Here is a 13,242-nt window from a genome sequence, read left to right as displayed (position 1 = left end):
GGGGGTGAAAGAGAGGGAGGAGTCAATGATGTCTGACTGGGCGGCACATACCTGATCGCACAGATCTGCTATCTAGCAGAGCAGTGATCAGGTCTGAATAATCCCCCATGCATTACACGCACTGCTATTTGTTTCTTTTGTTAGCACTATAGGTGTAAAGTTAGGAGGTGGGGGGGGGGGGGGACCTGCATCATTTTGTGACATGCTAGTGTTGACAGTAAATTCAATGAACCGTGTTTACAATTTTAAATCGATTTTGGATCTCGATTTAAAATGTTATTGTTTAAAAATAATTATTTTGCACATCTCATAGAAGACACATTATGGGGTCTATTCAAGTAGGTGCAAGCAAGTTAAAGTGCCATTGCACCAGCATGGAGACAGCAGCAACTGCCCCTCCGCAAGTGTCACATGTTACATCTGCCTCACCTGCAGCGCAGCATGGTTTCGTCCATTTGAGAAAGATTTTGTATTTGTGATCGAATCTGAATGAGACCCCGTATCGGTCTGTGTGCGCACGTAAGTTGTTTGAGGCCATGGTAATCAGGACTTCTGTGCCTGCCATACCTATATGCTTGTCTACTAAATAACTACATCAGGAATGGCGCTAAACAGGCGAGGCAGGAGATGTTTACCTTTCATGAAGAATCGGCAGGGTAATCGGGGTCTGGTTTTTCGATCATTAGGGTCCTTTACTTCTCCTTCCTCCAGGTCATCGTCCTGCAAGAACAATTGTTTATTAACAGGATACAACGTTGCCAATATCCCCACACAGACATTATTCCGGGTAATGGTGCCAAGCACTTCATCCTGAGATGGTTTAGCAGACAGAGTGAGCCTATATAACACAGGCCACAGATACAGCCATACACAACTTAACTGTGTAATATAAAATGTTAGACATCGTTTTACTGCTACACACACATTATACACACGGGTACATTTATGAAGATGGGCATTCTATTGAAGATGGGATGTCACCCATAGCAACCAGATTCCATCTATTATCTTCTAGAAGGTGCTAAATAAGTAAAATCTTGGTTGGTTGCTATGGGCAACATCTCATCTTCAATAGAACTCCCATCTTAGTACATTTACCACGCTGCGTGGTGTTCATGATGTGTTTCATTGTTTTATTTATGGTGTAATTTATTTTAAGCTAAACTTTCATTTCTCTTTACAGTCCCCTAGTGACATCTAGTGGCAACATGAGTATATCTTTTGTGAGCGACACCTAATGATGGAGATAAATATTGCAATCAAAATAAAATAAATGCGTTAGGTCCTTGAATATGCAGCAATTATGTAGATATTCCGTTGCCTTAATGAATCAATTACATATCACTGGAGCCGCTAACCGATAACCAATTGCCAGTGGCTGCAGATGGTAGTCGCAGTCTTAATGAGGGGCAGATTTATTAAGCTCGGTGAAGTGATAAAGTGTCTGGTTTTTATCACCGGCCAATCAGCTCCTAACTGTGAAGTTACAGGCTTGGTTTGAAAAATGACAGGTAGGAACTGATTGGCCGGTGATAAAAACCAGACACTTCACCAAGCTTAATAAATCTACCCCTCAATCTGAATAGTCTAATTGAATTTGTGGATGTGCGAGTCGGCAGACAGGGGATCCCAGATCCGGAATACGGTAATTTGGTCTAAAGCATTATGGTGGACAGTCATTAGGTCGACATGGGAAAAGGTCGAAAGGTCATTAGTTCGACATCGTCTCCATGTCGACAGTCAAAAGGTCGACATGGAGTTTTTCACTTTTTTTTGAGCCAACATGTGCAGACAGGTGGTATTTCATGCCCTACCACCCACTAGGGCGCGGTGGGAGAAGAAAATAGTGCCCGGCGCATTGCGAGTGCAGCGAGCGGTGCACTTTAAACTGTGTCCATGTCGACTGTGTTGACATTCAGGGGATAAAAACGGATGTCGACCTTTTCACTGTCGACCTAGACAATGTCGAACTAATGACCTTTCAACCTAGAGCCATGTCAACCTAATGACTGTCGACCAAATGATCCCAACCCCCCAGATCTGTCTATCCAAAAATAAAATAGGCGTTACATATATAAACACGGAATTTTTTTTTTTTTTTGTGTTACAAAGCGATTGATGTGGAAGCAGCAGGTGACACACATAGATACAGAGAACACAGATGCCTGTATTAGGAGATCATCTGGGCTACCGGAGGTAAGCTCTACCGGGACTCCAGACCCCCTAAGACTACGTTCCTGTGACTGCACAGAACATCCCTAGGGAGCACTCGCACAGAGAAGCTTCGCTGGCTGTGGACTGCACCACACAAACAATCAGTCCAGAGCCCCTGTCCTAGCACAAGACGCATCCCTCCAGCCTGACAACACCTGGGCTACCAGAAGTCAGGCTGACCAGCAGAAACAGACATTGCAGAGAAAGTTAAAGTAGCGCACCTCATAATAGGTACACCCAGTGCAGGAACTCCATTCTGGAACCTCTAATTAAATATGACATCATCAGGAACTGGGTCCCTGAACCTGTCCTGGGCAAAATGTACTTTCCATAAGATACGTTTTATTTTAAAGTCCTTTGCGAGTGCCTTCATTTCTAAAATACAATATATGCATCTCTCTCTCAGACCCTGGGTTCCTGGTGCTATTTTTCCAGAAAAATAGTACTGGTTACATCCAGTGTTCCCTCTAAGCTGTGCGCGTGTGCGCGCGCACACAACTCGGCGAGCGTGCGCACAGACATTACAACAGAGCGCACAAAGCAGCAGTGGTCCCTTTTTGCAGTTGTGGACTCAATTAATGTGTGTTTCACCCATTAACTACTGTGTGCTGTGTTTTGAATGTTTAATATCATTTTGAAGTAAAGTTAACACAAATGCTGAGTGTTATTTTCCAGTTATATATAAGTGACGCACAAAAATTTTAATTTCCTTCCAAAGTTGCACAGCCAAAATCTTTTGCCGCACACAGCCTTCGTAAAATTAGAGGGAACATTGGTTACATCTATTGTGCATGTACACACTATAACCTGCTATACATGTTATGTGACTATTGCATCTCCTTGTACAGCGATACATTCTATTATCTTATAAACATTCTCTCTTTGGGGTTTATTCTAGTTCATTCTTTCTGACAAAATCCTTCTTAGATGGACAAAACCATGTGCACTGCAGGGGGGCAGATGTAACATGTGCAGACAGAATTAGATTTGGGTGAGTTATTTTGTTTCTGTGCAGGGAAAATACTGACTGCCTTATTTTACACTGCAATATAGATCTCACTTTGAAGAAAAACCCCACCCAAATCTAATTCTCTCTGCACAAGTTACATCTGCCCCACCCGCAGTGCACATGGTTTTGTCCATCTAAGAAGGATTTTGTCAGAAAGAATGAACTAGAATAACCCCCTTTAAGACTATTAAGGGTTCAAAACACAGAAATTTATATATAAATACAAAGAGCACACCTAGATGTATTTGGACAGATGTGACTACAGGCCTAATTCAGCATGAATTGCTAATTACAGAAAACATACTCAACACACTATTTAAATCTAACTCTGTGCCCACTTGGATCATGAAGTTAGAACAAGTCTGTTTAAAAAAAAAAAAAAAAAAACATGAAAAACCTGTGGACTATTTTCATGTTGTCCTTTTGATTGGGTCAACCATGCGTTGAGGTCGACTTTTCGACCGGATCCCATCTGTACTGATAAAATCTCAACATTTTGGAAGGTCTACAATCGTCCCTGGTATTGTAGTGAAAGACTGACAGGCTGGAAATAACAAAGATATACAACAACCACTATAGAATAATGGAAGTAATGGGCGCTCATAAGAAAATATATAAAAAATAAAAATCTACAGATGTTTAAATTTATAGATGCATATATCGTATGCTCTACAATAGGTATTCCATTAATTATAGGCAGCAAATCCAGTGGTGTGTTAGTGTATACACACCAATAATCCTATTCTGCTAAAAAGCAGAATAAGGAACTAGGAAAAAATGTGACTGAAAGACGAAAAAGGGGGATAATTGCGCCAATTCTTTTAGAGCACCAGGGGTGTATCCTCCTGTATAAACACCAATACAATTGGAATTAAAATATATAACAATTTTTATAATAAATAATTGTTATATATTTTAATTCCAAATGTATTGGTGTTTATACAGGAGGATACACCCCTGGTGCTCTAAAACAGCGTTTTTCAACCACTGTGCCGTGGTACACTAGTGTGCCTTGAGCTGTTCTCAAGTGTGCCTCCAGATCTAGAGATGCCCAAACTAGTTTACAGCCACCACCAGTTCAACTGTTATTTATTGGTCTCTTCTTTTCATTTAAGGGGCCAATGTATTTTATTTGTGTTACCTGTGGGGACCAGTGTGATTTTTTTGTATATGGGGGCAATAGGTTTGTTTTTTTCCTGTGGGGGCCAATGTGTTTTGCCCTGTGGGGATCTCACGGTGTGCCTTGGCAATTTTAAAATCTTATTTAGTGTGCCACAAGGTAAAAAGGTTGAAAATCACTGCTCTAAAAGAATTGGCGCAATTATCCACCTTTTTCCTCTTTCAGGCTGGAAATAACATCCAATAAAGTCCTGCCTATTTCTATAGCTTGCTATAGGAGTTTGCTTCTCTAAAAAGTAACTACTCAGATCTACAAAAATTATCTACAAGCAGAAGACACCCCATTGGCAACGGAAAAAACACAACATAGGGACTGGTCATGACAGGGAAGGAACCAGATACTACCAGCCAGTGTGACAGATGAGCAAGGGGGCACTACTCGCCGGTGTGACAGCTGAGCAAGGGGGCCCTACCCGCCAGTGTGCTGTGTGACAGGATACTGCCTGTCAGTGAGACAGCTGAGCAAGGGGGCCCTACCCGCTGGTGTGCTGTGTGACAGCAGAGTAACTGGATCCTACGGGGTAAATTTACTAAGATGCGAGTCCTACTGAAGATGGGATGTTGCCCATAGCAACCAAATTCTATTGATTAAATTCTAGAAAGGTGCTAAATAAATAAGTAGAAAATCATTGATTGCTATGTGCAACAACTCCCATCTAAAGCTGCCCATACATTACAGATTTATTGTCAGATCTGGCTAGTTGTAAACCTGGTACAGGGTCAGTATATTCCTTATCCAAATTATTCTGCAAACCATAGTTCTTAGTACTTTTTGTTTTTTATTATACAATCACTACTGGGGGCATGACCTGTAACTGGCCCCGCTGCGGGCATGACCTTTCAGCATAGCCCAACGGCTGCCTAGCATAGTCAGCGTAGTGTCCCCGTCAGGCAGCTAGTCACCGTACTGTCCCCGGGAGCTGCAGCTCTGTCCCTGGCAAGACTAGTGAGCGCCTCTCACACAGCGCTGGTAAACGTCAGATCCCGTGCACTGGCGGACGCCGGCGGAGAGGCGTACCATCTGTCAGTAATTATTGCGGCATGGTACGGCAACCCTGCCGACAGGTTTAGGGATTCGTTAGCGCATGCGTCTCCTACACAAAGGGGGGGGGGGGGGTGTGGACGCAAGTGCATCTCATGTACAATAAGAGGCATTCGCCAGCGCTCCATGTTACATACTGGCAAATGCCTCCATTTGAAATCCACGCCAGCCCGAAGGGTCGTGTTATGCGTCCTCCCGACCTTTTCATACCCCCATTATCCACGTCAGCGTGGAGTTGATTTTATAAAGTGTGGGGAGCGCAGCGAGCCACAGAGCCCCGCGAGGTGACGCGGATTACTTTACATGTATTCTGCGTCCGCTCGCCATGTTTCAGGCTCGGTGGCTCGCTGCGCTCACTACACTTTATAAAATCAACTCCACGCCAACGTCGGGAGGACGCGTCCGCTTGCCACGCTTCGGGCTAGCGTGGATAGTGGGGGGTGTTTCAGGAACACATTCCCACCTGTCATGTCAGCCAGGTTAATATGATCAATGGTTCCCACACAATGTAATAAGCGCTGACTGACTACGCTAACTGCATAACCCTGACTGACTACACTAACTACGTAAGCTCCAGCTATTGGCGAATGGGCAGGAACACTACGCTGACCGCGGGAACACTACGCCTATTCTGACAGGGACGCTACGCTAACTGTGTAATGGGCGCCGTGATAATACACAAGTACCAAACAAAGTTTGTGTACTGTTTTGAAACCTTGTTTCATGCTCAAATAAAATATATTTGTGTGTATTTCATATGTTTGTACAACATAAATGCAAGATACATCATTGCAAAATATTCAGAAACACAGAATAATCCATTATCCAAAATGCTTATGGTCCCAAGCATTTTGGATAAAGGATACTCAACCTGTAATGGATGAGAGCTTGACAGTTGACCATTTGCTTCGAAATGCTCAAAAATTGGCAAAACAATCAGATATTACCAGGCTTTTGTACCAAACCGATCTGACAAATGTCAGATGTTTTAGTCGTGTACCAAACCGATCTGACAAATGTCAGATGTTTTAGTCGTGCGCCAGCTGAGCGACGGCGCACACCGCCCCTCAGTGCGCCAGCTGAGCGACGGCGCACACAGCCCCTCAGTACGCCAGCTGAGCGACGGCGCACACCGCCCCTCAGTGCGCCAGCTGAGCGACGGCACACACCGCCCCTCAGTGCGCCAGCTGAGCGACGGCACACACCGCCCCTCAGTGCGCCAGCTGAGCGACGGCACACACCGCCCCTCAGTGCGCCAGCTGAGCGACGGCACACACCGCCCCTCAGTGCGCCAGCTGAGCGACGGCACACCGCCTCTCAGTGCGCTATGTGCATGTGTTTAAGTTTCACAGGGCCGTTCTGCCGATAACGCCTGTGGATTGTCATTATCCAGGCCGCAGATCGCCAATCCACGGCTGTTTTCGCAGCCACGCCCCCTTTGCGCCCATTGGTAGGCAGGACATTGAATCCTGTCGGTCGTTATGCGGTCAATCTGACCGCAAATGGGCCTGGATCACGGCTGTCGGCGGGGATCGACAGCCGTGATCCCACATTGCATACCCCCCTTAGTGCACATGTCAGGTTGCCACCTCTGGAAGCTGCAAGCTTAAATGTGTCTCCATGCTGATATTCGTGCCTGGACGAGGCAACAACTAAATTGCTCCATGGGGCACAAACTAGTGACAATGAAATCACCCCCAACAAGATCACTGTTATTGCGGAAGTACAGTAGTACCCAGATTTACAATATTGTATTTTTTGGATGTTTTAGTTTCAAATACACTGATATTTCTGCGGAAGGGTTATTCTGTGAAAAGAGGACACCAGTGACAATGGAAATCTATAAATAAAGCTTCGAGATTTCTACAATTTATTTTCAATTGGCTTTCAATAGGATATGGTCATCTCTTGGAGTACAGCAACCTTCAGTTCAATAATGGTTCTTGGTGGATGTTTGTGGACATCAGTACTCAGATGGCACAGTGGCTGCATAGAGGCCTCTCACGCAGCTGCTGAGGATTACAAGCAGATGCCACCTGCTGCAGTAGTGATGCAACCTGCGTCCTAGGATGCAACATTGGTTTAAAGAACCCGCCACCCGTTACAGAGGCTGAACCCGTTCATGCAAGATGCCAAAAATCTGTACGGTGCAATGATGGATGCAGGCACAAGAGCACCCAGAGATCGATTATAAAATGTGCATCACAAATGAAGGCCAAGATCTGGACGATATATTCAAAAACAATTTAAAATATCCTCGCTCGGATGGTGTTTTCTGGGCATGCATACAATACTAGCTTGCTAGTGGAGGCCTCTGCATCCTGGGAGATGAGATCAGCTCAGCGTGTGCATCAGGCCCTCAGACTGTACATGGAGATGATGTACGATGATGTCATCAATGTTTCTGCAAACAAGCGGCGCCATGCACAAATTATGTGATTGCAGTAGGCATTGTTTTGCAGGAGACAGCTTCTGCCCATATTATATATTCATTCTAGAACCCTGCATCTTTCAAACCCTGTGCAGTTCCTCTTCCCTGCCAGGGGTGTCGCTCTCGCCTGTGGTGCTTTTAGCACAGGTCTGTTCTGTATATTAGAGCTGAAATACAGAGCACACTGTGCTAGAAGCACCACAGCAGAGAGTGACTTCCCAGGCAGAGAAGAGGAAGTGCACAGGGTTTGAAAGATGCAAGGGGCTAGTGAACACTATATTAGAATATAAATCAGAATTACATATGGCAAATCATTGCAATAGGAGGAGGAAGAACAGCTGCACCTGACTGACCCCCCTGCCTGCAGCCATGCAGTGCGACCATAGGGCTGCGCAGAAGTTCAATTATCGATTGATCAGAGACTGATGCTGCAGCTTTTGCGCAGACACTGGGACACTCAGTCACTGGTGGGCATTTAAAAGTAAATTCAGGCAGCTATGGCATTTGCATAATTTTGCATAGTTGTGGCTCACAGGCCGCTATGTGATACTTCAATAAATGACCATATTGTGTGTCACCACCTTGTGCTACGCCTGCAAAGAGACATCCTGACATACTACAAAGTGATCAGCGGAACAGCACTTACTTTTAACCACAATATATAGTTCTACATACATACTCCGCTCCATCCAAATGCAATTCTCAAATGTCCCATGGTTTCCCCAAATCACTTTTCTGCCCCAACAAGCTTTCAGAGGTCTTACACCCCCCTTTCTCCCGAATCAAAATGCTTGCCCCAGCATTTTCCATCTCCTGTGGGAAAGTGGGTACTGAGGTGGGTTTGGGATCCAACCCGTGTTTTACAAGCCGAAACAGTGTCCAAGCAGTGGATTCTGCCCGTAATGGGTATTGTATAATCACCCTTATATTCATGATGTCCTACAGTATACAAGTGGACCTGTTATACCACTTTCAAACCAAAACTGGTGTTTTGAACCTTCTTTTTCCCTGAATACTGAACATGAGTTGGAGTGGGTACGGCTCCTATACCCTTTTACACTGCACCTTGGTGCCAACTTATTGTCAGGTCAACCCATTTCATGCTGAACCAGTGTCTTTACCTGAGTTTGCTGCAGGATACTATCAATCCTCACTTTTAAAAAGTAACCAAGGTCAAAGACTGGGTCACATCCTTCACACTGTAGGCAACCCAAGTTGGACCCAGGAGTGACCCATGTAGCCAGCCAAGACTCTTGCAATCTGAACCTAGGAGTTCTCTTCCACAAAGAGAAAGGACGCATGTTGAAACCCCCTTATACCATGTTCCTGCTAGGCTGATCAGCTGACAGATTTTAAAATGGCAAAATATACCCAGCCCTTATGGCGGTGCCCTGCAGAAGCAGTTTGGCCTGTTCTGTTCCCACCCAGCCGGCAGTGACACCGCTGTTGAGCAGACGGCATGTGCACGACATCAGTGAGGGGAGAGCTTGGAGACAGATTGGAGACAACCTAGCACCTAAAGGCCCCCTCTTGTCCAACAAGTTGGGCCTGATTGACTTGAGATTTATCCTATGTGCAGGAGGATCAAGCTCTTGGTTAGACCCAATGCACACGGGATTGTGCATTTGGGTCCTACACATCAGATTTTGTCAGATAAATTGGCCCAATCCAACTGAATTGGGTCAAATCTGACAAAATCTCACAAGTGTAAGGGTGTCTTTAGAGTGTCATGAGACAACGCCCTCTGCTGAACGGCCATGCCCCCTTTTTGGGAAGTCCTCCTCCTGCCAGCAGTTCGCCCTAGCCTACAAGTTGGTTTAAAAGAAAAAAAAAAAAAAAAATGATGAAAAACTCATGTCGACTTTTTAAATGTCGGTATTTCGACCGGCGCTTGGAGACATCACCTCCAAGCGCCGGGACTGCGATGATCCCTGCTGGAAACACCAATCGCTGTGCTAGGGGCAGCCCAGCACCAAGGTAAGCTGCTGGGCTGCCCCCAGCCCCTGTACACCCCCCCCCCACCCCGTCCAACCTGCGGACGCTGCGGTCCGTAGGTTGCACGACCCCCATTGATGTAAATGGGATCCGGGTCGGATGACCCTGTGTACCCTTTTACACTGCCTTCTACCCAGGTCCTAGCCATGTTCTACTTAGGTCAGGACCTGGGTAGAAGTCCCGTGTAAAGGGACACGACGCGTCCCATTTACACCGCCACTGACCCAGGTCTGACCCGCCGAAGACCCGGGGTTTTGCAGCGGTTTAAAAGGGGTATAATTATACGATTAATTGGGTGACCTCATTGTCCCATGAGATATTCTGCACATCAGTCATATAATGATATATAGAAGCTTTTTACAACGTATCATGTAGGGCAGTGGTTCACAAACTTTTTTGAATCAAGGCACCCTGGAATATATATAAAAAATAAATTCATGGCTGCCCTAGGATAAAAAAAAAAAAAAAAAAAGTTTCTTATTGAGAAATTTAGAAAACAATATTGAAGTAAATAAATTGTGTTTATATGTCATCCTTAGGTATAATTATGTGGGAAAGGACAGGATTCACTTATGTTTGTTCATATAGTTTATGATCGACAGCCATAAGCTCTGGTTTTGCCTATTACAATGACCATAAATAATTTTGCATTGCTTCTGAACCACCAACCCTAGGCACGCCTGCAAATATCCTGAGGCAACCCAGGGTGCCACGGCACACAGTTTGGGAAACCACTGGTGTAGTGTGTACAGCAATTGGATGTACTGAAACCACAAATTACAGCATTGCACCATCATTCCGATGTGCAAGATGAATGGAACTATGGACACATACTGATAATATACAGGTATTAAATTGCCAGAAAAAAAATAATGAAAAACTCACATCAATTTCCCCCTCATCAATCTCTCCATCATCTTCCTCTTTCTTCTTTTCATTCTGATTTTCATTCTTTACATCCAAGGGGGACTCATCCTTCTCTTTTTCGTCGTCGTCATCGGCTCCAGGCTTCTCTGTGTCATCTTCCTGGTTAGGAACTGTTGGTTCTTCTGGGACCTCCTCATCATAATCCAGTTCATGCTCATCCAGTTCTCGTATAACTGAGGAGGCTTCATCAGGAAGTTCATTAGGTCTCTCATCCCCTCCCTTATTAAGGATAGGAGACTGGTGCATGTCTCTGGTCTGCTCACCATCGGAGCCTGGAGACTTCACCTCACTGACACTGTCCTCTTCGTCAGAACGAAGAGGAGACTTAATAGACCGTCTCTCTTGGTCTCCTGAAACAAAATGTCTTTCATTTTTCTCCTTTGTAACAGTTTCTAAGGCATCTTCCCCCTCTGGAAAGGAATTAGAGACAGTTTTTTCATCTGTGGTTGATTCGAAGATGGGTTCTGATATGGATTTTTCCTCCGGGATAGATTTTGGGGACAGGTTATTATTTGATAATGGGGAGAAGCGATCTCCCAAGATTGATTCTGGGACAACAGTATCAGGTGACGCTTTATTGTCTAGAATATCATTATTTCTCTCCTCCTCTTCATCCAACTCATGGTGCGGAGTGTGATCTCGGTCATCATCTTCCTCTTCATCGGTGAGGTCAGGCAGGATTTCTTCAGGAGAAAGCGGGTCCCGTTCAGGACTCTCTGCTGCTGCCATCTGTCAAAAGTACCTTTATAAAAAAAAAAAAAAAAAAAAGATTTAAATGTATGAACTAAAATCATAGAATATTTATGCCAGGTAAGAACTACTTGGCCCATCTAGTCTGCAATAAACACATGTAAAGTCACACTTGTCCTACCAGTATATTTTTGGAATGTGGGAGAAGAGCGTTGTACCCAGAGAAAACCCAATCTGACACAGAGTTAGCAATGGCTTTACAGACCACGAATAGGTCTAGCATTACATGATGTAAAATAAAATAGTCACACAGGTGCATGAACGAATGTTTACAGATCTTATTCTACAGTACACCCTGCATTAATTACGCATGGCCAAAGCTAGATTCCCTTATTTATGCACATAACATGGCGGTCTGTATCCAGTGCAGTTACATTCTGGGGGGTTGGGGGGGTGGTCTCCTCCAGAAGGGGGAGCAGCCGGTAAGATGGGGGGGTCTCCTCCAGAAGGGGGAGCAGCCGGTAAGATTGGGGGGGGGGGGGGGTGTCTCCTCCAGAAGGGGGAGCAGCAGTATGTTGGGGGGGAGCAGCAGAGAGTCAATCTCCTCGTGAGGGGAGAGCAGCAGTAAGATTGGGGTGGGGGACAGCAGTAAGATATGGGGGGGTTTCTTCATAGCAGAGAGCAGCTGAGAGGGGGGGTCTCCTGAGGGGAGTAGCAACAAGATTGGGGGGGGGGGGGCAGTAAGATGGTGTGTGTGGGGGGGGGGGGTCTCCTACTGAAGGGAGAGCAGCAGCTAGCTTGAGTGGGCATTCGCAAAATTGGGGAGAGCAGCAGTAAGATTGGGGTGGGGGTCAGTATGAGGGGGGGGGGGGGGGGGGGTCTCCAGAAGGAAGAGCAGCAGTTCGATCGGGATGGGGAACAGCAGTGAATTGGGTGGGTGGAGGGGGGGGGTGTTTCATAGTAGAGGGGGACCGGGGGTGAGCGTGGCACCCTGGGCACGGAACCGCAGCAGGGCGCCTCAGTGAGGGGAAGCCGGGCCCAGCTGAGCAGTTATTGGAGGCCGGTCACCGGCCTGATGTTAGGCTGGATACATCCTAAGGCCTCCTCTCCCTGGTGCCGCCGCTTACCTGAGCGGAAGGTCCGGGCTGCTCGCTCACACACCGAGTGACGGGATCCCGCAGGCCGCCTCGCCTGACGTCATCGCCCAGCGCCGCCGCCGCTGTTATCCCGCCCATTCCCAGTCACACACTGGCTGGCGGCGCCTCCCTCTCCTGTCCCGCTGCAGCTTGACTGGCATACGCTATGTAACCCGGCCGGCTCTGGGTGAGCAGGGATGCTACATGTATCTCTTTGAAGTACTACAAGTACCAGCATGCCTGCCTTGCGCTGGGGTCCCTGAGTGATGGATGTATGACGTCCAATGGGCATATTCATTACATTTTGGGGCTAAAGTGACACAATTTAGCTTCCTTTAAAGCGGCGATGTGTAATATTTATTATTTATTTATTAACAGTTTCATATATAGCACATACATATTACGCAGCGCTTTACAGAGAATATTTGAACATTCACATCAGTCCCTGCCCCAGTGGAGCTTACAATCTATATACCCTTTCACACTCGCAGAGCCGGGTCATACCTGGGAATGTGTTACCGGATGCTTCCCGGGACTCTACCAAGGAATGTACCCTTTCACACTGCACTCAGACCTGGGATCCACCTGGGACAGCCCCATTCACACTGATCCCGGGAAA

At 46.1% G+C, this 13,242-nt stretch overlaps 1 protein-coding gene across 2 annotated transcripts in view; it reads right to left on the bottom strand.

Moving 5' to 3' along the window:
• Window positions 1–12,767, bottom strand: part of ZC3H18 (zinc finger CCCH-type containing 18) — an 87,378-nt gene extending 74,611 nt beyond the window's left edge. For both annotated transcript variants that reach the window (XM_083164671.1, XM_083164672.1), the window contains exons 1-3: window positions 12,615–12,767; window positions 10,756–11,539; window positions 636–720 (exon numbers count right to left, since the gene is read on the bottom strand). In XM_083164671.1, the coding sequence (XP_083020797.1) occupies window positions 636–720; window positions 10,756–11,526 (856 nt within the window). In that variant the 5' untranslated portion in view covers window positions 11,527–11,539; window positions 12,615–12,767. The remainder of the gene's footprint in view (window positions 1–635; window positions 721–10,755; window positions 11,540–12,614) is intronic.
• Between the last annotated feature and the right edge of the window lie 475 nt (window positions 12,768–13,242).

The sequence above is a fragment of the Crinia signifera genome, chromosome 11, assembly GCF_055691185.1.
Source record: "Crinia signifera chromosome 11, ASM5569118v1, whole genome shotgun sequence".
Classification (NCBI taxonomy): Eukaryota; Metazoa; Chordata; class Amphibia; order Anura; family Myobatrachidae; genus Crinia; species Crinia signifera.
This window is presented reverse-complemented; position numbering and strand designations above follow the sequence as displayed.